At 40.7% G+C, this 24,899-nt stretch overlaps 1 protein-coding gene across 1 annotated transcript in view; it reads left to right on the forward strand.

Annotated features, from left to right (window-relative positions):
- Nucleotides 1-24,899, forward strand: part of C8A (complement C8 alpha chain) — a gene marked incomplete at both ends in the record, with an annotated part of 61,422 nt that overhangs the window by 10,459 nt on the left and 26,064 nt on the right. Inside the window, 6 exons of the mRNA XM_080691428.1 lie at nucleotides 6,180-6,273; nucleotides 12,562-12,706; nucleotides 13,663-13,810; nucleotides 18,830-19,019; nucleotides 21,370-21,570; nucleotides 23,722-23,962. Coding sequence (XP_080547554.1) covers nucleotides 6,180-6,273; nucleotides 12,562-12,706; nucleotides 13,663-13,810; nucleotides 18,830-19,019; nucleotides 21,370-21,570; nucleotides 23,722-23,962 — 1,019 coding nt within the window. The remainder of the gene's footprint in view (nucleotides 1-6,179; nucleotides 6,274-12,561; nucleotides 12,707-13,662; nucleotides 13,811-18,829; nucleotides 19,020-21,369; nucleotides 21,571-23,721; nucleotides 23,963-24,899) is intronic.

The following is a 24,899-nucleotide window of genomic DNA, read 5'->3' on the forward strand; positions in this document are numbered from 1 at the left end:
AAAGTAGAGCAAGCCAGGCATGGTGGTGCACGCTTGTAATCCCAGCATTCGGGAGGCTGAGACCTGAGGATCATGGTTCACAGACAGCCTCAGCTACTTAGTGAGGCTCTTTGCGACTCAGTGAAACCCTGTTTCAAAAGTAAAGAATTAGAATAGGACTGGGGGTGTAGCTTGGAGGTAGAATGCCCCTGGGTTCCATCCCCAGTACCACACACACAAAAAAAGTAGAAGAGAAGTATCTCAGTAGTTCATAGCCCCATACAGAGTAAATTTTTGATAAAAATGGAGAGGTTTGATGAACATGTATGTGCCTGAGAAGATTGGAAAGAATACACTAACATGTATACTAGGCTTCTGATCAGGCTTTACAAACATGATCTTTTTTTATCTTCAAAATAGTCTCCCAGGCTATTATCTCTGGTTTTTGGTTGTAAGAAAATGGAAACTTTTAGTGAGTGGCATAAACTGGATTAAAATCCATATTTGTTAGACTCTAAGCCTCTTTCTGTTATACCAGTGTTCCTTCTACTGTGTTGTATAGTCTTAAATATGTTGCATGAGAAAATAAACAACCTACATTAAAAAAAAAAAACATGTGAAATTCTGGGGTAAGCAAATAAAATATAGAACTTTAAAGATTCTTTAGTACATTAGTAGGCATTTTAAATCTTCATGAATGGTACATTATAGGCACTTTATCCAAATGAATTTGACCATAGAACTCTTCATCTTTTTTTCCCCCACTCAGATGGATAATTCAAGGACTAGTATTCTACAGAATATACTTTGGAAAATTCTGCAATAATACTGTATTCAGTTGTGCTCTTTCTACAGATGAAAAAAAACTAAAAGTTGGCTAGTTAATATAATTTGCTGATAGTAAAATAGCAAATTAGAAGCAAACTAGAGACCAGAATCAAATGTTCCTGGATCTCAGTGCTCTACATTAAATGTCTTACTGACTGAGTAGGTTCTTGCTAGCTGGAGATGATTTTAAAATATCTGCCAAGTTTTGCTAAGACCACAGAATTATTAATGGCTCCTTAAGTATATTAGCTCATTTTTCTGGTAAATATAACAAAATACCTGAGGATGGATATTTATAAAGCAAAAAGTTTTTTTTCCTCACAGTTCTGGAGCATGGTGATGACATCTACTTGGCTGTGGTGAGGGTCATCTGGTTCTATCATAACAGCAGATGGCATTATGGTGGAAGAACATGTAGAAGAGAACACATATTAAGACAGGAAACAAGAGGCTCAGTAAGGGCTAGGCTCCCTTTCTATAACTATCATTCTTGTAGAGACTGACTCATTTCTGCCGTACCCAACCTACTCCAAGAGACAATCATTATAATCTTTTCACAAGGGTGGTGACCCCATGATGTCATGACCTTCTAGTAGGCTCTGTCTCTTAAATGTTCCAACACCATCACACTAGACCCAAGCCTCTAGCACAGAAGTTTTGGGGGATGAACCCTACTAAACCATAGCATGAAGTAAATAAAAACTCGGCACAATTCCTTTGAAAAGCTTTTTGGCAATACATGTTATAACCTTTAAAATATAATAATTTCAATGTATAAGAAATATCTTCAGTAAATAACTTAGAAGACAATAGGACTAGGGGCTTCAAAATCTAATTGTTTAACATTAGGGACATGAAACAATGTGTAGCCATCACAAATAGCTTACTTTTCTGCTCTATTATTAAGTAGAAAATAAGGATATAAAGCATTACACTCAGTATGACCTCAATCATATTATGCACATAAAGAATTGGAGAAAATACAACAATGCATTAATGGTGATAGGGCTTTTAGGTAGCCATTTTTACATTTTCTTTAACAAGAAACCACAACTTTTATAACCATCAAAAAGTTAACCATATTAAAAAATCATTGGAATGGTAAGAGAAAATGTTGGTTCCATAGATATTGGCTGAATGTTGGAGCCCTGTAATGATTTAATGAGTGATCTTGGTGTACCCTCTGTACTCTGGCCTCAGTGATATCATTACTATGTTTGCCTCAGTCTAGACATCATGTCACAAAGCTTTTTGAGAAACTACAGCAACACAGCACTACTGTGTCTGGGCTTTTGCTTCCATCCATTAATACTGTTTTCTTCCATCTGGACATCATAATGCAGTCTCTGTGGACTTGCAATGACATTATCTTGACAACTTTATAGTGAGATGCAGAATTAATGCTGGAGTCCTTTATTCCCCCTCAAACTTTCAATTTTTTCTTTCTGTTTAGAATGCTTCTCTTTCACTTCATGTTTTTAATATTAGGGAAGTATATATATTAAAATATGTGGACCAAACTTTGAGTCATTTAAATTTCTAGATGCAAAAGTTATTTAAATACATTCCAGCTAGGAATCAGGTTTAAATAACTCTCCAAACAATATCACTGTCTTTTCCCTAGAATTGGTTTTATTCTTTTCCCTCCCTTCCTTTCCCCTTTCTTCCTTCCTTCTTTCTTTTTTTTTTCTTTTTACCTTTAATAAACACTAAGAACCTTCCATGGGTCTGCTTATTATAGGTGATGAAACTTCAATACCAAATATATAGACAATATCTGCATTCAGAGGACTTAGAATCTGGTAGAAAAGACAGAAATTATACCAATATTCAACTGTGACAATTAAGTTTTGAGAAGATATTAAAAAATTGAGCAAATCCTGTGAAAGGAGATATCTAACTTCCTACAAATTAAGAAATATTTCTCTAAAAAACTTGTTGTTTAAGCTGGGCATGGCAGCACATACCTGTAATTCTAGTCCTTGGGAGACCAAGACAGGAATATTGCAGGTTCAACCCCAACCTCAGCAACTTAGTGAAGCCCTCAACAATTTAGTGAGACCTTGTTTTGAAATAAAATATAAGGTTGGGGGTGTAGCTTAGAGGTAGAATGCCCCTGGATTCAATCTCCAGTACCACAATAAGATAAAATAAAATATAAAAAGAATTGATGTTATGGTGAGATTGAAAGATACCGAGGAGTTAAGTTGGTGAAGAGGTATATAGTTGAATTCCCTTTCAGGATTGGTTGTACATGGAGATGTGATGGAGGAAACTCACCTACGTAATATTTTGAAGTGATGGACCATGAAATACAAATTGATTATAAAGAAAAATAAAGTTAGGAGGGATCTATTGGCAGAGTGAAAGTGTTGGTGTCAAGATAATGGAGATCCTAATGAGGCCCAAGAAAAAGCGCAGTGGGAATCCTTGAACGTGCAAAAGAAAAGGAGAAGAGGCTGTGGAGGGCCCATGTCACTCTTCACAGGTGACTCATGAATCAGGGATTTGGAGGAAAAGCTGTTTCAGAGAATAGAAGCTCCAAAATAAAATCATGGAAGATACTAGAGGGAAGAAAAGATCATTTGAGATGAGGAAAAGGAGGCATGGAGAGGGCAGAGTGTTGGAGGCTCATTACAGGGACGATGAGCCAGAGTGATGATGGAATCAAGGTGGAAGGAAGCCTATGATCTGGGCACTGAAGTTTTCTCTGAAGGAGTGGTAGGGTTCGTGTTACATTCTGACATCATTTTGTAGATCAGTTTCTCCAAGCATGTTCTGGGCACCCCAGTGTAAATGAAGCAGTGAAAAACTCAAATAATGTCTTAGTACTAAGATTTTTTTTTTAAACTCACAGATCCAGGTAAAATCAAAACAATTTTCATAATAACATTAGAACATTATTTGCCCTTTACATTGTGTTTATAATTGTAATGATGGAACAGAAACAATACTAGATAAAGCTGCTGTGGCCTTGGTACAAATTGAGGCAGTGACACAAAATTCACAGGAAAAATAAATTTTACTTTAAAAAGTCCTTGAAGCAGTAAGAATTGTTAATTTTATTAAGCCTAATTGCCCAAATAAATATTATTTAAATATTCTATGGAATTAAATCAGAAAATGCATAAAGAACTTTCAATGCATTAGAGTATGATGGTTGTCATGAGAAAAAGCAATTGTTTGAGTTGTTAGTCAAAGGGATTATTTGAGCCAGGCATGGTGGCACATATCTGTAATCCCAAGTACTCAGGAGACTGAGACAGGAGAATTGCAGGTTCACCACCAGCCTCAGAAATTTAGTGAGTACCTCAGCAACTTATGGAGACCCTATTTCAAAATAAAAAGAGTTGGGGTACAGCTCAGAGGTAGAATACCCATGTTTTAAGAGACCCTATTTCCAAAAATAAAAAAGTATAAAATAAGTCTGGGAGTGTAGCCTGGAGGTAGAAGGGCTTCCAGGAACCCCAGTACCACCAAAAAAATAAAATAAAAATAAAAAAAATAATATTACCTAATAGGGTTGCTGAAAGTATTTTAAAATGTTTATGAAGTATCATCTAAAACTTGGTTTGTATTATTATATGCTAGGACATTGCATTGACTATTTCACTTAATCTCTGTAAAAGTCCTGGGAGGTAAATATTACTGACCCTATTTAAATATAAGAAACCTGAGATTCCTAAAAGCTAAGTAACCCTTGCAATTATAGCCCAAGGGTGACAGACAAAACTTAAACTAGTTGTAATGGTAAAGCCCACTTCCTACTTCTCATCATGCTATTGCCTCTTTTCCAAATAGGACATCAGAAATGAAGCATGTCTGGTTCATTTGACACAAATAGAAGAAGGAAACTGGCCAGCCTCCAAGACTGTAATCTTTTCTTATCCTATAGAGCCCTCTCACAAACTAAAAAGCTTGTCCAGCTCACTCAGGGCCAGGTAGATAAGCCATAAGCTCACTTGACTCCAAGCATCAGGCTTCCCCACAACAACCTTGATACTTGCTACAGCTGTGAAGCCAGGTCAGTCCGCTGCACAAAGGTAGAAACTCATCCTTTCCCATCCAAATTGCCACAACTTCTTGGAGCCAGGTGGCCTGGCTATGATAGATAGCAAAATGTCTCCCTAGTGTAGGGAGAAAATGCTTTAAGTTTCATGATGCTTATGCAATGAACTGCTACTCAAAAATGATAAACGATGTCACCTAGTTGAGATCTTAGGCAGAGGTTTCCCAGGATAGTCAGAAAAATCATGTTCATCTTCACGCTGGTTCTCCCAATTTTATCTCAGGACCCTTGACACTCTGCCAGATTATTGATGACCCCAAAGAGTTTTAGTGGGCTAGGTAAATTGATATTCACAGAATTCAAAATAAAAGCTGAAATAATTTGAAAATATCAAAGAATCTAAAATTATAATAAACCCATCGCACATTATCATAAATAACATGGTTTTAAAATATTTTCAAGAAAAGCAATTAGGGAGAAGAGTATCATGGTTTTACATTTTTGCATATCTCTTTACTATGGAGATTAGCAGAAAGCAGATAGATTCTCACTCCTGTGTCTTCATTCAATCTGTTGCTATATGTTGTTTTGCTTGAAGTTAATGAAAGAAATCTAACCTTGCAGAGCTATGTGGCTGAATAAAAAGGAAGACTGTTGGGGTGGAGTCAAAATGGCAACAGAGGGACACAGCATATCTCACTAGCTGAAACAAATTAAGTTCAACTACTGAGAAGGCAGCGACTTTTTTTTTTTTTTTTTGTGGTACTGGGGTTCCTGGAAACCCTTCTGCCTCCAGGCTACACTCCCAGACCTATCTTGTACAATTTTATTTGGAAACAGGTTCTCTTAAGCCAGCACGGCTGGCTTCAAACCTGCACGATCCTCCTGTCTCTGCCTCTCAAGTGCGGGGATTACAGGCATGTGGCACCACGCCCAGCGTCAGGTAATATTATTTTAAACATAATTTTGCAGGTGGGCAAGCTGTAGCTTAGAGATGCTAAGTAACTTGCTTAAGTTTTCAAAGTCAACAAATGGCTGGTTCAAATTCAGTTCCTGACACCAGACTCTATGTTTCTGCCTACTGAGATTTCTCCTTCACTGGCTCTTCAAAAAATCTTCACCCTCCTCAGTATTCATCCCTCTTAAGTGATAGTAATTTGATCCTCTTGGATTTGATATGATATTAAAGAGATAGTTTCTATAAACCCTCCAGGACTGTATATCTGCATAGAGTGGCAGCACAATGAATGTTCCTTCCATATTTTCTACAAACCATGTTTAACTGGCAGGAAAATGTGCATATATTTCTCCTTTGCTCAGTTTTGCATCTTGACATTGATGCAGGGGTATTTTCTGTTTTTAGGAGAGTGCGTCGGGCTGCAACCCTTGCAGCAGTTGCCTGCCAGCTGAGCAACTGGTCGACGTGGACAGACTGCTTTCCATGCCAGGACAAGAAGGTAAGCCATTTATGACCAGTTTGGGGACATTTTCTGTTTGATTTGTGCATTAGGAATTCAAATGGAGATAAACAGTTGAGGTATAAACCTAGGGTTCTAGGGAGAAACTGGGATCTAGAAATAGGTATTTGAAAACTTTGGGCACCTGAATGGTGAAAATTGTTTCTGCCTCTCATGATTTTGCTTGTAAGGCATTATTGGATGAGGCTGCAAAAGATATGTATGTTATTACTCACAGGTAGAAAAGTGGCCATGTAGACTTGGGCACATTTATCCCCCATAGCCTCTCTTGGTTCTGGTCAAAGTATTACCTTCAAGTGAGGGTCATCTGGAGAGGCTGATGATGGCCTAGTAACAAAATCCAGTAACAGAGTGGAGAACTACCCATGCAGATCTGAGATAGGCCAGGGAATGTGACAGAAGGCATTGTTGAGGACTTTGCTTTCAAGGATTGAAAGACCAACATACCTAAGGAGCAGAAGTGTGCCTATCTTTCCTGTCTAAATGGTTTTGATTGAACTCAAATAGTTCCTAAACCCAGTGGCATATGAAGGAAGGAAGACATTGAATAGTCTCCCTTCTGGCAGGGAGGATTATAGAAATTCTCCCTTTGTTCAGAATCACTGGCTCATGATGACTATCGACTTCTACTCTGTTGCATTATTGTTTTCAAGTGTCTTCAGGCACTGCCTGTTTTTATGGGAAGTCTCCCTAGTGGATAAACCAGGCCCCTTTCCCCACTTCAAACACCACTGCTTGAACCTTGTTTACAGGCACAAAATTGTCAAGGTTCGGTGTTTAAGCTTCAGTTCTGCAGTTATGATCCAGCTTTACATCTTGTCAGCTATGTTTCTTTGGACATATATTTTATTCATTTCACACCTAAGATTCCTTATCTGTAAGTAGGAGTAGTACCTACAATATGAAGTTATGAACACTGAATGAGTGGTGTATGCAAAGCACTCTTTATGAAATCAGGGACATACAGAGTGATAAATGTTAGGGATTTTGATAATTACTATCTGTGCCCTCCTCTCCATCCCACCCCCATGGCCTTGAATGGAGCCCTGCTCTTTTCTCACCTGAGTCTACTGACATGATGGCCAAACCTGCCTCCAAACCCCTCAGGTGGACACAAAGGTGTACTGTGAATATTATTCATGAGTTGTTCAAAGTCACAACTCATGTTGGGAGCTAGTAAGTAATAGCTAGTGGAAACACAACTTGAACCTAGTTTATCTAGCATCAAAGCCTGAGATTTACTATTCTGCCTCTCCTATTTCTAAAAAATACCAAAGAACTCTAGACTGTTCTTGTTTAAAGTATCTAGCCCTCAAATTCTCATTTTGTCCTGACATCTCATATTACCATCCTGGTGGAACTACAACAAATTGTCATGATCTGGTGGCTTAAAGCAATTTATTGCCTCATGGTTCTGGAGGCCATACATCTGAGATCAAGGTGTCAGCAGAGCTGTGCTTCTTTTTGGAGGCTTGGGGGAGAGTGTGCTCTTTTCCTCAGCCAGCATCGAGTGGCTGTCAACAATCCCGAGACCATGGCTGCAGCAGCCAGCTCTACCTCCCTCCTCACCTTGCCTCTACCTCTCTCCTTTGTCGTATCCTCTGTGTGTCCACCTGCATGCTTCCTCTGCCCTCTTCTTGGAAGGACACTGGGATGGCATTTAGAGCCACCTAGATAATCCACAGGAATCACATCTCAAAAACTTTAATACCATCTGTAAAGCCTTTTTCCAAATAAGGAAACATTTACGTGCTCTACAGATAAGGCCTTGGTCTCCTTGTGTGGCCATTATTCAACCTATTCCACATCCTAAACTCTATTTTTTCCCCCTTCCTGTGCTTTAGTAGAGAACCAACAGCACAAGTGAATCATTCAGTTTATATCAGAATTGAATTACTTCTTTCGTGACTCAAAAAGATATATGTGTCTTTAAAGTAATCCTCAAGCTAATTAAATTCTGTTAATTATTTAAGTAAAAGACCACTTTAGTTTCTTTTTATTAATATGTTGCTTCCTCTCAAAATCACCCAAACAAAGATGTGCATTTCTGGAAAGAAACATTATCTACTATCTAGTAAAGAAAATTATGTCTTAATGACACCAACCCCAGGCAGTAGCACGAAGGAGTCCCCGAGGGAGTATTGGCACCAGTCTTCCTGCAGCACTGTGGCTTCATTATTTGATAGCAACCTTGAAAACAGGGAAGAGATGGAAATGAACCTTGAGAATCACAGCATCATTCCAGTGTAGAAACCACCAGAAGGATGATAATAGCATTAGTATTTGTCATTTTTAAAATGTTTTCTATGTGCCAGACAGTGCATTAGTGCTAGACATAAGTAAATTGTCTAGTTTGATGTCATAGCAACTGGAAATGATAGACAACATCATCCACTTTGTGTAGGTCACCTGTGAAGAAAGGGGCAGATTTAAACGCGGTCAGGCTGACTCCAAAAACCCAGAGAGGCTGACCACTCTGCTCTCTGCCTGAACAAATTGGAAAGTCATATGGGACATAGCAGTCCCCAATTTAATTCCTCCTGGGGTGGCCTGACAGTTGGTACAAGAAGGCTGATAATATTGATAACTATGATTACTGAGTGTACACCAGGAACCAGGTAAAGTGCAATTCTTTTTAACTTGCATTATCATGAACCTTGGCAACATTCTCAGATCTCATTTTGCAAATGAGAAACCTGAGAGTACGAGGCGGTAAGTGGTTTACTCAGGTCTGTACAGTCAGTAGCATAACTGGAATCCTAACTCGGCTCAAAATAGTGTTTGTAATAGCACTTATCCTCACTAACTTGTGATGGTTAAATGATGTAAACAATGTGCAGTGTTTGGCCAATAGCAAGCTCTGGATAAATGCTAGCTTCCATTATCACTGCCACCAGGTAAGTTACCATGTCAGTTAAAAATCTGATGAATGAGAAAGAGAACTGGCTGTATGTTTGTGTGTCAATCACTCCTTATTTACACACTGAGGGGTGAGAATGTGGGTAGAGAATGGAAAAAACCTGACAGCCCAGATCGATCATTGATTAATTCCTTCCCACAAAACTTATAAGCCTCTTTCCACTACCTCTAACTGAAAGGAGGTGGGCAGGTTTGAGCTCATATTTCCCTACTACTTCTGCCTCTTTGCCAATGGGTAGTGAAGCTGACTGAGGTGAACCTGCTATGGTTTAAATATAGTCCTAGTGTCCACCAAGGCTCTGTGTGCTGAAGTATAACCCCATTGTGAGATACCAAGAGAGCGGAAACTTAATCCAGCAGTAGTGTTTAGCAGCAAAGCCCTTGAGAGGTGAGTAAGACTAGGTTAGAGGATTTGTGTCAGCCACCATGGTTGAATCCTGCTGTCTTTATATGAAGAAGGACAGCTAGGCATGGTGGCACACACTTATAATCCCAGTATTCAGGAGGCTGAGACTGGAGGATCACAGTTCTTAGACAGCCTCAGCTACTTAGTGAGGCCCTTTGCAACCCAGCGAGACCCTGTTCCAAAATAAATAATAAAAAATAGTGCTGGGAGTGTATCTTGGAGGTAGAATGCCCCTGGGTTACTGCCAAAAAAAAATAAATAAATAAAAAGGAGAGAGAGAGAGAGAGAGAGAGAGAGAGAGAGAGAGAGAGAGAGAGACTAGACAGAGACAGACAGACAGATACACACACACACACACACACACACACACACACACACACTATTCCCAGTCTCTCACCATGTGATGTACTGCAACATCTTGGGACTCTGCCAGCAAAAAAAGCCATCACTAGATGTGGCCCCTGGCCCCTGGCCTTCTGTTACCATGGGCCAAACTTAAAGCTCCTTCCTTTATAACTTACTATGTCTGTGGTGGTACTGTGTTATTGGCAATAGAAAATGGACTAACATGCCGGGCATGGTGGTGCAGGCTTGTAATCCCCACGCTTGGGAGGCTGAGACAGGAGGATAGCACAGGTTCAGAGCCAACCTCAGGTACTACTTAGTGAGGCTCAGCAACTTAGTGAGACCCTGTTTCCAAATAAAATATTTAAAAAATAGGCCTGGGAGTATAGTCCAGAGGTAGAAAGCCTCTGGGTTCCGTATCCAGTACCACCACCAAAAAAAAAAAAAAAAAAAAAAAAGAAAGAAAATGGACTAACACAGCCAAGAAGAAAGGTAGGCTGCTCTTCTCTATGACTTATCTATTGGAATTTTCTGGAAAATTCTTTAGGGTAATGATGGCAATATGTATACTACCTCTGTTTACTGTGCACCAATGATATACTAGATATGGGGCTAGGTACTTCCTCACATATACTGTACCTTAGATCTCACATAGATCCTAAGGTAAAGTTACATCCCTTGTACACACAAGAACACAGAAGCTCAGGAGGGGTAACTTGCTTTAGGTCAGCTGTTAAGCAAAGCTGGAGCCTGCACCATAGTCTACCTAGTTCTCATTCCCAGGCTTTTTCAACTATGGCACACAGGTGAAAGAATCTGAGCCATTATAATTAGTGAGGTCATCCACCTCATTTTACAGGTTTGGAAATGAAGGCACAAAGTGCCAGACTGTCTCAGTCAATATTCTCACTGCTGTAATACAAAAAGCCTGATCACACAACTTAGAGGAAGGAAAATTTATTTGCTCACAGGTTTTGAATAATTTGGGCTTCCATCCATATGAGGCCATTGGGGAAGCTTAGGGCATTGTGGCAGGAAGCAGAGAGAGGAAAGGGCTCTGTTCACATCACAGAGGTGGAAAGCAAGAGAACAAGCAGGCAGGGGATTTAAAGACAAAAGCAGTCCCAAAGGCCACACCCCTGGGGATCCACCTTCTCCAGCCACACCTCTCCTGCCGAGGTTACCACCCAGTACATCCATTGTAATGGATTTATCCACTGATGAGATTACAACCCTCATGACTTAATGACATCAACTCTGAACATTAATACATGAGCTCTTCAGGGGACATTCTATATCTAGCCAGAACATAGACACTAATACTTTATACAGCAAGAAATAGATTCAGATCAAGAATGCAATGTTCAAATCATGGCTTTCTTATAAATTATCACCTTTGAAGGAAGGGCTTGTGGGCTGAGTCAAGACTGAGGTAGCAGAAAGTATAGAAAGTGCATTTTCTTACCCAACACAGTATGGATACTCCCCATACAGTATGTTTTGTGTTATTATTAATCTTATCTTCTCAACTAGACTCTAAGTTTCTAGAAGGAAGATGAGGCCTAATATTTCTCTGAATACCCTAGGCTTAACTTCTTCCTTCTATATTAGAACCTGACACCATACTCTATATAAGACTTATCATGAGACCCTAGAGCATTTTAATTCTTCCCTTCCTTCCATCAATAAGTATTAATTTGTCTGCAGTTAAGGCTGGGCCCAAAGATTTAATGTCTTCAGAGCTTTCTTGGTTACTCTGTCTCTTGGACGGCTAGGCAAGGGCTATCATGTGGGCTTGATATCCACATCTCCCCATAAGTCCAGTAAAAAGAAGCTGACTTTTCAAAAAACAAAATACTCAGAGAGGATTGAAGCAATCATTGTAACCAGGCAGATGTGTTTGTTTGGTGGGCCTGGCCTGGTTAACGCTCACCCATTACTGTGATTGAGGGGTGAAGTTGTCCCCCCTTGAACCATATATGAGATATGTCCCAAAGAAAGAGGCAATTCCAGGACCAGAAGAAAGGCTATGAAAGAAAAACAATGGATGTCTTCGAAAGGTGTTTCTGACCATAGAGCAAGCGCCCATTGTGTGAAGCCAGGTAGAATGATGGCCTTCCTTCACTGCCCCAATGACATATAAAAACTGTCACAGACTGGTGGGAGAGAGACAAATAAGTGGGTGCTTCATCACAACCTGGGATCCCAAGTGCCAGGAGATAGGGAGGCACATGGACCTGCAGGATATATTACTGAGTTAGAGAAGGCTTTCTAGGAGAGGTAAACTGTGAATCTTGCAAGATGAATATTTATTAACTGGCTAAAGCAGAGAATTGTGGTCCTTCCTAGCAAGTTGGAAGACCCTTGAAATATCTTTGCCCCAGTCTTTCAGCTGATTCTTGTCCAATGTTCCAGCTGGTGACTGTGCCACCTCTGGTTGAACACCACTGTTTATTCACATTTGTCCCCTCAGAAGACAGCTCTGCAGGCAGGTCTCAATCATTACACAGTCATTCCTTATGTTGAGCTGAGACCTGCCTGCACAAATCTTGGCTGATTGATTGACAAGTATATGTCTTGTTCAAACTCCGACTTAGTACAGATACCGGAGCCTCTTACAGCCAAGCAAGTTTGGGGGAACCATCTGCAGTGGTGACATGTGGGATCAAGCCAGCTGTTACAGCCCCACACCTTGTCTAAGTCAAGCACAGTGTGGACAGGATTTCCAGTGCAAAGAGACAGGTGAGTAGCAATTGAGGAGGGTAACAGCTGTGTCTGTCAAATATAATGTATAAAACACTTAAGAGTGCTGGTTAAAATACAGACTCCTAACCCCTGCCCCTTAGAGGTTGTTGTCATTATGAAGGTTTGGGATGGGACCCAGAAATCTGAATTTTCAGAGAAGCCAATGGACTGAGTACTTTTAATTCAACTTTGAAGGCACATCTAAAAGGGTATGACTGATTCATTCATCCACCCGTTGAGCAAATATTTACTGGGCATATATTATATACCAGGCAGTGTGCCACCTGGAGTTACTATAGAAATGAAACTGTAGTAATACTGTACCTGAATTGGATGTATTCTTATTCTGTTTGGAAGAGAAACTTACAAGGAGTCAATCACAATATGGTCTGCAAGCTACTACAACTGGCATATCTATATAGTTAAGTTGAACTCTCTAACAGGAGGTTTTGGTATTCAGTTCAAAATGGTATTCAAACTGAGACTTGGGAAATGAAATAGAAGTTTCTAGGAGAAAGAATGTGCAAGAAACACAGGGATTCAGGAACTCCCAATAATTCCAGAATATTTGCAGCATCAGAGCTTTGGAAAGAGAGCCAGATGATAGGCCATTGAGATTACCTGCGGTCAGGTAGGTGACTGGGGACCAGAATGTGGTATCTGGAAGAAGGATGTAGAGTCACTGGCAGATAGAGAGCAAGGGGACGACATGGCTGGGTTGGTATTTAGAAAGACCAGTGGGAGCTGGAATGTGGAGGTTGGGTTAGAGGGAGAGCTGGGAAGGCCTGAGCAGGGGACCTGGAGGTGGAAGCTGGTGAGGGCAGAAGGGAGCCAGACAGAATGAAGCAGATGGGAGGACTCCCTCACAGGTGGAAAGTGCTTGGTGATGATGGATGTGAGTCCTGGGGGAGGAGGTCCAGGGAGCACCCCACCCACTGCCTCCCCTCTCTCAGGTCGCTGTCTGCAACGCCACCTTGTGTGTAACGGAGACAGGGACTGCCTTGATGGCTCTGATGAAGACAACTGTGAAGACGTCAGGGCCACCGAAGATGACTGCAGCCAGTATGACCCAATTCCAGGATCAGAGAGGGCAGCCATGGGGTGAGTGCCTGCCTTGTGCTGTTCAGGAGCAGGGGACGATCTACCTTCAGACTTGAGCATTAGTTTTGAGGTCAGAAAAGCCTGTTTGGAGGGTTTCTAGTGCACCCTGTGAGTGGCTCTCATTTCCCCTGAGGGGTTTGCATCATCCTGTCTAAGTGACAGTGTCCATGTTTTTCTTCTGTATCTGCCCGAGGGCCTGTTTGCAATTCACTTTGCACTGTACTTGCTTGTGTAAATGTGCTAATAGTGTGATACAGTGCAAGGGGGGAAACAGGCTTTTGGGTGAAATGGAGAGGTAATTGGACTTTATTTTCCATTGCCTGATTCAGCTCCCAGGCCATAGTGTCTATATGTTGAAGTTTAATCAGCCTTACATTCTAATTTCACTTCATGGTTTATGTTCACATTTTATGTTCAGGCTTAGCTCTTCCAATGTGCCACACTCTTTCCTTCTGAGCCTTAATATATTTAGGTTACCTGGGTCATTCCTTACTTAGTGTCATGGACTGAATTGTGCCCCCCCCCAAATAAAATGTGGAAGCCCAGCCCCAGAGTGATTGTATTTGGAGTTAGAGATGTCAGGGAGGTCTTTAAGGTTAAATGAGGCCATTAGGCAAGACCTGACCCAATAGGACAGTTGTGACATGGGAAGAGGAAGGGATACTGGAGCTTATGTTCTGTCTGTCGCGTCCCTAAGGCTCCGACCTGCAAAGCCCCAGGAAAGAAGACACAAACGCCGAGTCTGTTGATGATGCTTCCTCTTTAATGCTTCTCCTTCAATGCGCACAGCAGGCAAATATATATCAGTCTCATAACCCCTCCCTCATCACTCCACCAACCCAAGCTTCCCACAGCTAGGGCATGCACATTTCTAATCCTCTCATAGGCGGGCTGGTGGTAGCACGAGGTGCTGCGTCACTGATCATCTGTAGGGCACCTGATAGGGCTCACTGTGCAGGCTCAGGGCACCACCAGCCTCGTGAGCCTCGTGACTTGGCAACATGCCTAGGCGCCATCTTGAGCCACCGCCCCATCCCGGTCTAGCCGAGTGGGCCCCGACATCTGTCCACATGTGCACAGGCTGTGTGAAGACAGAGAGAAGGCAGCTGTCTGTGGCCAGGAAGTGGCCCTCGCTGGAAACCTGCATGAAGGCACCATGCGTTTGCATTTCCAGCCTCTGTCACTGTTTGGGCCATGGATCTGTGCTAGTGTGTTGAAACAACTCTGGCATACCAGTAAGCGTGAGGGTGGCCCTGTCTGCTCCTTACCCTACCTAGGCTGACTGAGTCCACTCCTGTTGCTCCCAGAGTCTCCTGCACATTCTATTATTTCAGCACATACCCAGCAGGGATAAGGGCATTTTTTGGGGGTGTCCACCTGCTCAGGATGGGCACTCTTTGTCATCTCTGCTTCTCCATGTCCTTGAAGAGGGCCAACCTCCTAGTGACATTCTAGTGTTATCAGTCCCAAGCCACTCTGTCTCTGCCTTGGGTCTTGTCCCCTAACTTGAATACAAACTGTTTGAGGGGTAGACCCTGCTTATGGCTCATCTTTTTCATCGCCTCAGCCTGTGTTAGAACTTATCATATAATAGCCATTCAGTGAGTATCAGAGATGTTCAAACACATACATATGGCCAGCTGGCTCAGTAGAGAAGGAAATGAGGGAGTGGAGGAATGATACCACCATGTTTTAGCTTACTTAGGGACAGGTGTGAGTTCTGTGACAGGCAGCTGTAATCCCTAGGTTTCAATTGCTCTAAGATCACAACTCACCTACTAGATGGGATTGATTCCACCCCATTAGTGCATCTAGACACACACATATAAAAAGAGGAATAAATTTTGTTCTCTCAGGTTAATTATATTAGTTTTCCAGGGTTTTAATAAAAAATACACCAAACTGGGTGGCTTAAACATTATAAATATATTTTTCTCAGTTTTGGGGACAAGACATCTGAGATGGAGATGTCAGCAGGGCAGGTTTCTTCCTGGGCCTGTGAGTGGGCTGTCTTCCTGTGTTTTCACAGTTTCCTGCTGTACATGTCTGTGTCCTGGTTTCATCTCCTTATAAGGACACCACTCACCCTGGATAAGGGCCCACCCTAAATACCTTGTTATAACTTAATTACCTCTTTAAGTGCTCTGTCTCCAAGTACAGTCACAATCTGAGGTTTTGGGGTTTAGAACTTTGACCTTCGAACACTGGGGAGACAAACTCAGTTCCTAACACAATTTAAGGGGATGCTTATTGATTCTCAAAGTTGACTGTGCAGTGAACAGAGTAGAAGCATGAAATATTGAGGTACTGAGCTGAAAAATAATACCCTCTTTATTGGTAAAACAATCACTAACCATGACCTTGCTTTTGAGTGGTGTGACTTGGAGCATTTCAGATCTACTTCCTGAAGGGGTGATTGATTGATCCGCACCTAGCACATACACCATGGACCCGGCCCCACCTCCACTCCACAGTTCACATTGTGATAATTCTCTAGAGCTCAGCATCTCAGACCTTCTTAATATCTTATACTTTTGTCATTTAAGCATTTTCCAATTTCAATTTTTTTGTTTATTGTTAAATAAGTAATATATATTTGAGCTAAAATCTGAGTGTTCATGCACTCTCCCCCCCCAATATATACCTCACCCAGTTGCCCTCTTTTCCTTCCCTCCCTAGAGCTGAACTCTTAACAGTTTGCTAAAGGTACATACAGATTAGGTTTAAAAATGCACAGGCAGTGGGGCAAGGTGGTATACTTTTAAAATCCCAGTACTTAGAAGGCTAAGACAGGAGAATTGCAGGTTTGAGGACAGCCTTAGCAATGTAGTAAGATTCAGCATCCTAATGAGACCTTGTTTCAAAAATGAAAAAATAAAGGGTTGGAGATGTAGCTTGGAGTTAGGATGCCCCTAGGTTCAATACCTAGTATCACACACACACACACACACACACACACACACACACACACACACACACGCTATGACAACATACATTATAGAAAATTTTACATACATATAATCATGTTCTCCATATTGTTATAATTTGGTTTTTCACTTAGTACACTTTCAAGACCTCTTATCCCCATATATTCTGTATCTTTTTTCTAAGCAACATCATGCTCTATAACAGGGGTCAGAAAACTATGGTTTGAAGAGAAAATTCAGCCTCTGGTTTTATAATGTTTTATTAGTACAGAGCTTCCACTCCACAATGGCAAGAGTTGATTAGCAGCAACACAGACCTATGGATTGCAAAGCCTAAAGTATTTACTATTTGGACCTTTATATAAAATATTTATTGACTTTTATAGTGTAGCTATAGAATAACTTACTTGAATATTTCTTGGTGAAAGTCCCATATATTTTGTTTTATAAACAATGCTGTAATGAACATATTTACACACATATTTCTGTACACATGTGTAATTATTTGTGTGTGATAGATTTCTAAAGGGTAGATTTCTCTGATTGTCTTTTCATTGTCACTGAGGGTTTTGCAAATAGCTTTTCCAAATATATGCAGGTTTCACTGGTTCCAGTACAATGCTTCCTGGTTCCAGTACAATCTCAGGGCCCATTGCTGCTTTGAGTTTGGTCTGTTACAGAGGCTATTTGTGTTTGCTACAGGCATAGCCATGCTCAGTGAGTGTGGAGACAGGTAGAAGCTACAGGGTGGAATAGAGGTAAGGAATCCTGATCTTTCTGTCAAACAAAGCAACTTAAGAAAAACCCCAGCTGTGACTATAGGCAAGTTACTTAAGTTTTTTGAGCTTTGATTTCCGCATTTGCAAAATTGTCATGAGGCTGAAAGTTAATGTATGCGAAATGTCTAGTTTAGTATGTATTTCACTCATCAGAGCTATTGTTACATCACTTCTACTAATAAGAAGAAAGAGACTGAGAAAGGAAGCAGAACAGGAAGTTAACATACGTCAAATCTCTACTACACATTAGGGGCTCTATAATTACCCAGTTATTCTTTGCAGTAGGTTTTATTTAGTTTATCCCTTGCTCCCTTTCTGCCTCGTCACAGAGGGCATAAGCAGTCATGATGCAAGCCATGTCAGAGGTAATTACTCACTGCCAAGAGAATATGAGGAGCTGACAACTGTATCCAGAGCATTCCAAAAAGCCGTTTAGAGGAAGAAACATTTGGGTTGGATTTTGAAGGATAAATAGGAGTTTGGGAGATAGAGATATATAAAAATTTTATTATCTATAACATAAGAAACTTTGATTTAGCCAATTATAATGCTTTTGTTCTGTCAATAGTCCCAGTAAGTGGCAGAGCCGAGAATTACCCTGGCGTCTCCCCAGCTTCCACACTGTGTCCCATCATGTATCCAGCACTACCTCAAAGACAATGGCCTTTCTGAGGATTAGTCTCAACCCTCACACTGTACATTATGCCCAGTATTTTAAATATATATATATTTTTTATATATATTTTATATATTTTAAATATATGTATATATATGCAGTAGAGCCCTTTTATGAAATGATACTTATAACAATAGCAGTATATATTCAGTGCTTAATATATGATAAGCATGGTTTTAAGTCATATTTAACTCTATGAGGGTAGTAATATTACTAATTGATTTTTACAAATGACTGATAAGAGGTACAGAGAGATTCAATAATTTGTCTATGGCCACACAGCTAGATAGGGAAAAGCTGGGATACTAGTTTCTGTATTTAAACTCAAAATTGTATACATTCCTCCCTAACTTATTATTTAGGGTATCTCCTATATAAGCACTGATGCTAACCAGAGCTGTCTGGATGCTCTGGTGAAAGGGAACCTGGGGGCATAGGCTTAGCCCACTTAGTTTCTCAATGTAACCTAGTCTCCCAGTATGCTCTTGAGGGACTTGGAGGAACCCATGGGCTCCACAGAATGTAGTTTGAGAAACCATTGTTCAAACTGTAACTATAACATCTAGAGGATGCTGTTTTATAGTATCTTTGTCTTTCCAAAGCTTTGCCCAAAAGCTGTTTTTTTTTTTCAATTTAGGTACAATATTCTGACCCAAAAAGAAGCTCAGAATGTGTACGATGCCAGGTATTATGGGGGCCAGTGTGAGACAGTCTACAACGGGGAATGGCGGGAGCTTCGATACGACCCCACCTGTGAGCGCCTCTACTATGGAGATGACGAGAAGTACTTTCGGAAACCCTACAACTTCCTGAAGTACCACTTTGAAGTAAGTCTGAGCAGACGCTCAGGCTATCATAGGGTGGGGAGCAGGGGTTTTGATGAAGATGCTCTGGTCTAGAAGCTTTTGTTTTCCATGGAGCTTGCTGGTGGCTAAAGGCTCCTTTACGCCTGCTTCTAGCACATGCTCAGTGAGAAGGGTGCTGAGAGACAAGGGCATAGAAGGTATCCCATAAATATGACCACCCATGTTCAATCTTGGCTCCACTCCAAAGTCAATAAAATAGACATGGACCCTGTTTTCTGGACTGCAAGTTAGAAGATCTATTTCCAGGTTGTGGCTCTGTTAGACTATAGCTACATATAACCATGAGCAACTGACTTGTCCTTCCTAGGCACATTATCCTAGTCTGTAAAGTGGGGTGCCAGGCATAGGTGGGCAGAGTTCTAAGACCTCTGTCTCTGCTTCACTAAGAGCAGCTCACGTTGATCATTTCATATCTTTTTTTGTATATTATTTTGATCGAGAAAAGGACTCTTCTATTCAAAAGGGCTGATTTTCCTGATATCCTCAGGAGACCTCCATACAGCACGTGACCAGTTCCAGAGCCTTCTCATGGCCATTCATTTCTGCATCCTCCGCCTTTGGGTGAGATGTGAATAGAGCAAACATCACTAATGCTTGCCACGTGTCAGAGTTTCTAATCCACACATTCTCCCATTTAATCTTCCTAAAAACACCATGGGATAGCTATTATTATTGAACCACTATAAGCATAAAAAAGAGATGTTAAGGAATAAAGTTTAAGGTCCAAAGCCATAATGCAGTAGGCAGCAGAGACCAAATATGTCTAAAAAAAGACCAGGCTCTACATCATTTAGAAGAATAGATATAGACACATTTTACATATAATCTGTATAACAATGATCTAGGCACATCCTCCCCACCCTTGTTTCTCTCACTAGAGAAAAGTATTTATAGAAGATATTACCAAGTTCATAGGGTCGTTTTTTATGTACTTTCATTGCATTATCATCTCACATCATAATGTATTTCACAGAGATGGTTACAGCCATGCACACAGTACTTTCTGGGCTTTTCCCCAGCTTCCTCCTCATTTCCCAATTTCTCAAACAAAATATCGAGATTGACATTTGTATTATTGCATATGTAGGTAATGTCAACGGAAGTGACTCCTTCATTGATCCGCCCTCTCTCCTCCACCACCTTCTCGTAGACTACCTCCCTGGCTGCCCTAGAATCTCTCTTCCACTATCTGAAGTCCCTCTAGTATCCCAATTACTCCCTTGCCTCCACATATGAGAGAAAACATATGCCTCTTCACTTTCTGTGACTGGCTAATCTCACTTAACATTCTCCAGGTCCATCCATTTTTCCTGCCAATGACATAATCTTGCTCTTTTTTTATTGCTGAGTAGAATTCCATGGCACATATTTCTCATAATTTTGTAATACATTCATATGTTGATGAAGTATGTTTTTAAGAAGCTTGAGTTCCCAACCACATTTCCACCTCTGTCCCATATCAGGTCAATAGTAAACCAAGCTGTAAGACATAGGCAATGCCATTTTCCTGATTTGGAGGAAGATCTAGAGTCTGTGTGTCAGGCAAGATGGACCAGGATATGCTGTGGACATGAAATATTCTTAAATTTTAGTAGCTGGAAGCAAAATACCTTGCACCTGTCCATCCTCAGGTGGAAAGGAAACTCTGAGCATCACAGAAACTGGGGTCTCACAACTAATGGAGGCTCCATTTCAACATATATTCTCAGGCTTGCAGAGAAAACCACTCACACGCTTTGGAGGTTTCTGTGGCTCAAGCAAGGAATAAGTCCATGCCTCAGTTTTATCCCACTAGGAAATGTAACCCTGTTGTGTTTCTGGAACTAAATAAGTAAACATTTGTGGGCAGCACTAAAGCTCACTAGCAGTTATCATAAAGCTTACTAGCAGTTATCACAATTGGCAGGACTCTCTTTGCCCCTTTCCTTCCAGGTCCATGCCATGCTGGCTTTCTGAATTTCACCACTTAGCACCGAACAGCCCCCTCCAGGAAGTATGAGCCAACCAGGAAGAAACTCATGCTTAGAACAAGATAGCTATTATCAGAATTGCATGCACATACACAAGTGTGTGTGTGTGTGTGTGTGTGTGTGTGTGTGTACAAGGTATATAAATAAATATTTTAGTATCACTAAACATGAACTCGCTGGGCTTTCTATGTCTTAGTATCCATCTGATGCTTTGATTAGCCTTGTCAAAGAATTACTTACAAAAATCTGAAACTTTAGATATTTGACAAAGATTTAAATATTAAATATAAATTGAAACAGCTCTGTGTACCTAAAGCCAACATCCATTTGTTTCTTTTCAGGCCCTGGCAGATACTAGGATGTCATCAGAGTTGTATGCTGATGTAAATGACCTTCTCTTGAAAGTAAAAAATGACAGGTTCCAGTCACAAGGAATGAGCATTGGTATCGGCCCGGCCGGAACTTCTTTTACAGTGGGCGTGGGCATATCTGGGTCAGAAAAATCTTCATTCTTGAATAAGTTGAGCAAGTATAATGAGAAGGTATTAAAAATAATGTCTGTGTCTCACAGTATTCCATAATCTGCACTGAACACGTATTACCTTAATTGCATTAAAAAGTACAGTAGTAATTGAACCTTAATTTGCTTGTGTAATTGGAAATGTCTGATCAGTGGTAATCATGTTTGTTTTTTCTTATTACGCTTCTGCACACAGAATCATCACAAAGGAAATAAAATTGAACAATAGGCTAGAACTTTTATCACTCCCCCCTTCCTTTTTTATGGTTACCTGAAACCTATAGGGAACACCATTGAATGGTAATATGTTTAAGAGAAAGAGCCAGACCCTCTAAATTTGACTTAGAAGATGTCTAAATTAAGCTTCTTTTTCAAATAGATAAAAGGGCTGGCATAACCAATAAATCTTTCATTAATTCATCAAATACTCATCACTAAGTGGCTATTATCCCAAGGTGTTAAGAAATGCTTCCTTGAGGATGGGACGTCACTAAGCTGAGATTCAATGACTAGTATACATTTCCCAGACAAAGGCAGATAGAAGTTGACAGAAGGGTATTTGTGTTAGTCAGCTCCCCATCACTTTACTGAAATACCCGAGGTGTAATTAACTTATGAAAGAAAAGGTTTATTCAATTGCTGGTTCTGTAGATTCCAGTCCAAGATGGGGTAGACTCATTGCTTTGAGCCTCTGCTGAGGGTTCTGGATAGCAATGGCAGGGTACAAATAATGCAGCAAACTGCTGGTATCATGAACCAGGGAATAAAAAGAAAAAGAGAATGGAGGTTAGAGCCTCACAATTCCCTTTGAGAGCTCCCCCCATGACCTAAGCACTTCCCACTAAACCCCACCTCCTAAAGTTCCCACCTCTCCCAACAGTGCCACACTGTGGATTAAACCTTTAACACTGTGGATTTAACCTTTGGGGACACTGAACATCCAAATCATAGTAATGTTTTAGGCATTGGAATAAGTATGTGCAAAGGCTCAGCGATTAAAAAATACCTCACATGAATCTGGGATTAAAAGTGCTTTGCCAAAAAATCTCAACACTAACATCAAGACTGTTGATCTAGTTGGGGCTCAAAAATTATTTTGGATGATAAAAATACATTTGTAAAAATGAACTTAACCAGCTGGGCGTGGTGGCGCACGCTTGTAATCCCCATGCTTGGGAGGCGGAGACAGGAGGATCGTGCAGGTTCGAAGTCAGTTGCCCTGGCTTAAGAGACCCTGTTTCCAAATAAAAAGTATAGAATAAGGTCTGGGAGCGTAGCCTGGAGGTAGAAGGGCTTCCAGGAATCCCAGTACCACCAAAAAAAAAAAAAAAAAAAAAAGAACTTAACCAAAAACCAAACTGAAATCCAAGACTGTACAAAGTAGCTATTGATTTGAAGGGTAAGTATTGCTCAGAGGCCTGGCTATAGCAACCTCATATGAATTTTTCTAAAAGCAGGTAGCTTTTTCAAACTTTCATTACCATTATGAGTCAAGGTTTGTGTACCTTGAAGTAATGTCCATAGATGATATTTTTCTTTAAAACCAACCCAACATGCCTCTGATGCTATTCCTTATTAATTATATTGGGCTCTTGCTTTTTCTTTATTACTCAATAGAACAAGATCACCCCAAAATATAAGCTCTGTGATGGCAGGGACCGATCTCATTCAAAATAAGTCGTGTGCACGTAGCATAATGCATGCAATCAGAGGCACAATAGAGATTGGATTTGTTCAATACTTTACAATAAATGATATTTCACCATGCCGTCAAAAGCATTCTAAGCCTAATTGCTAATAGATGCAAATATTTTCATGTTAGGTTGATCAGTACAGTACTTTGATCAGAGCTGGGGGAGTGTGAGGATGAGTGTGGGGTGAGGACAGGACAGAGGTGGGAGTACAGAAAAGAGGTCATTGTGGGGACCAATCCTGATGGGGCCTGATGAGAACCTGACATGGGTGGCATCATGGGAGTGGAGATGAAGATGTGGGAGAAGTCTGGCCTATACTGGTATCCAATACATGCATGTAAAATCTAATAATAATTATATATTTCTGTCCATATATATTTTCCTCAGCTGCCAGTGCTGGCCTTCTGCATTATGCCATCTAATAAAATGTGTCCTCTCTTTGTTCTTTCACCTCATTCAATGGTGGTTATTGTTGCCAGAAATTCAGCTTCATGAGAATTTTCACGAAGGTACAGACGGCCCATTTTAAGATGAGAAGGCACAGTGTGATGCTGGATGAAGGGATGCTGCAGTCCTTGATGGAGCTTCCAGAGCAGTACAATTATGGCATGTATTCCAAGTTCATCGATGACTATGGCACCCATTACATCGTGTCTGGATCCATGGGTGGCACCTATGAATATATCCTGGTGCTTGACAAAAAGAAAATGGAATCACTTGGTAAGGAGAGCAGAAGCTGCTTACACATTGCAGCCAATGCATACACCAGGGTGTGGTTTGTAGTTTCCTAAGCCCTGACTTTGAGTCCTGGGAAATTTCATTTAGTTTTCAGACAAGTCTATAAAGTAAAAGTGTTAATGTTCACTCAGGAAATAATAGTCTCACCGAGAAAAGTGAGACCCAGAAGGGTAAAATGGCTGGCTAATAGCATCACAAACAGGATCTGACCTCAGACTTCTCTAGGTCCCTAAATGCTTCCCATTGCCTCACAGTTACCTCTTTAAACAATTCATTTTGGAGGTTTTATTATTTGAAATGTGAACACTTATCTTACATGTAGATTTTTTTGGTTAATGAAACCTCTATGCAGTCAATTGACGATACTAAAAATCTGGAGTCAGCCCAGATTCCTTCTTGTCCTTTACTGCTGTGGACCTATAAAGCCTGGAACTGCTTTCTCATCCAGCCCTCTTCTCCGCCTCCACCCCTTCGATGGAAGGCTTGGCTCTCAACTTTCACATGATTGCATCAGCAGCTCCTGATGGTCTCTAGGGGCAGGCTTGCCCCTTTCAGCTCAGTCTCAACAATCACAACAGACACATCTTTCTACTCCACAGATTCATGATACCACTTCCTTTGTACCTAATCTCCTGAATGGCCAATAGTAATTTCTAAACACCTAGCATGACATCAGAGATGATCTTATTTAACATTCTAGAACAATGGTTCTCAAAATGTGGTCCCCAACTGACCATATAACATTGTCTGGGAACTTGTTAGAAAGGTGAATTCTCAGGCGAATCTCAAACCCAACTAAATAAAAAACTCTTAAAATCCCAGAAATATATGTTTTCACAAGACCTCTAGGTGATTCTGATGATCAGTACAGTTTGAGAACCAATGACCTAATCAATGGATGGGTAGAGGTTAAGAGACA

This window comes from Muscardinus avellanarius, assembly GCF_963383645.1.
Source record: "Muscardinus avellanarius genome assembly, chromosome: 3".
Lineage (NCBI taxonomy): Eukaryota > Metazoa > Chordata > Mammalia > Rodentia > Gliridae > Muscardinus > Muscardinus avellanarius.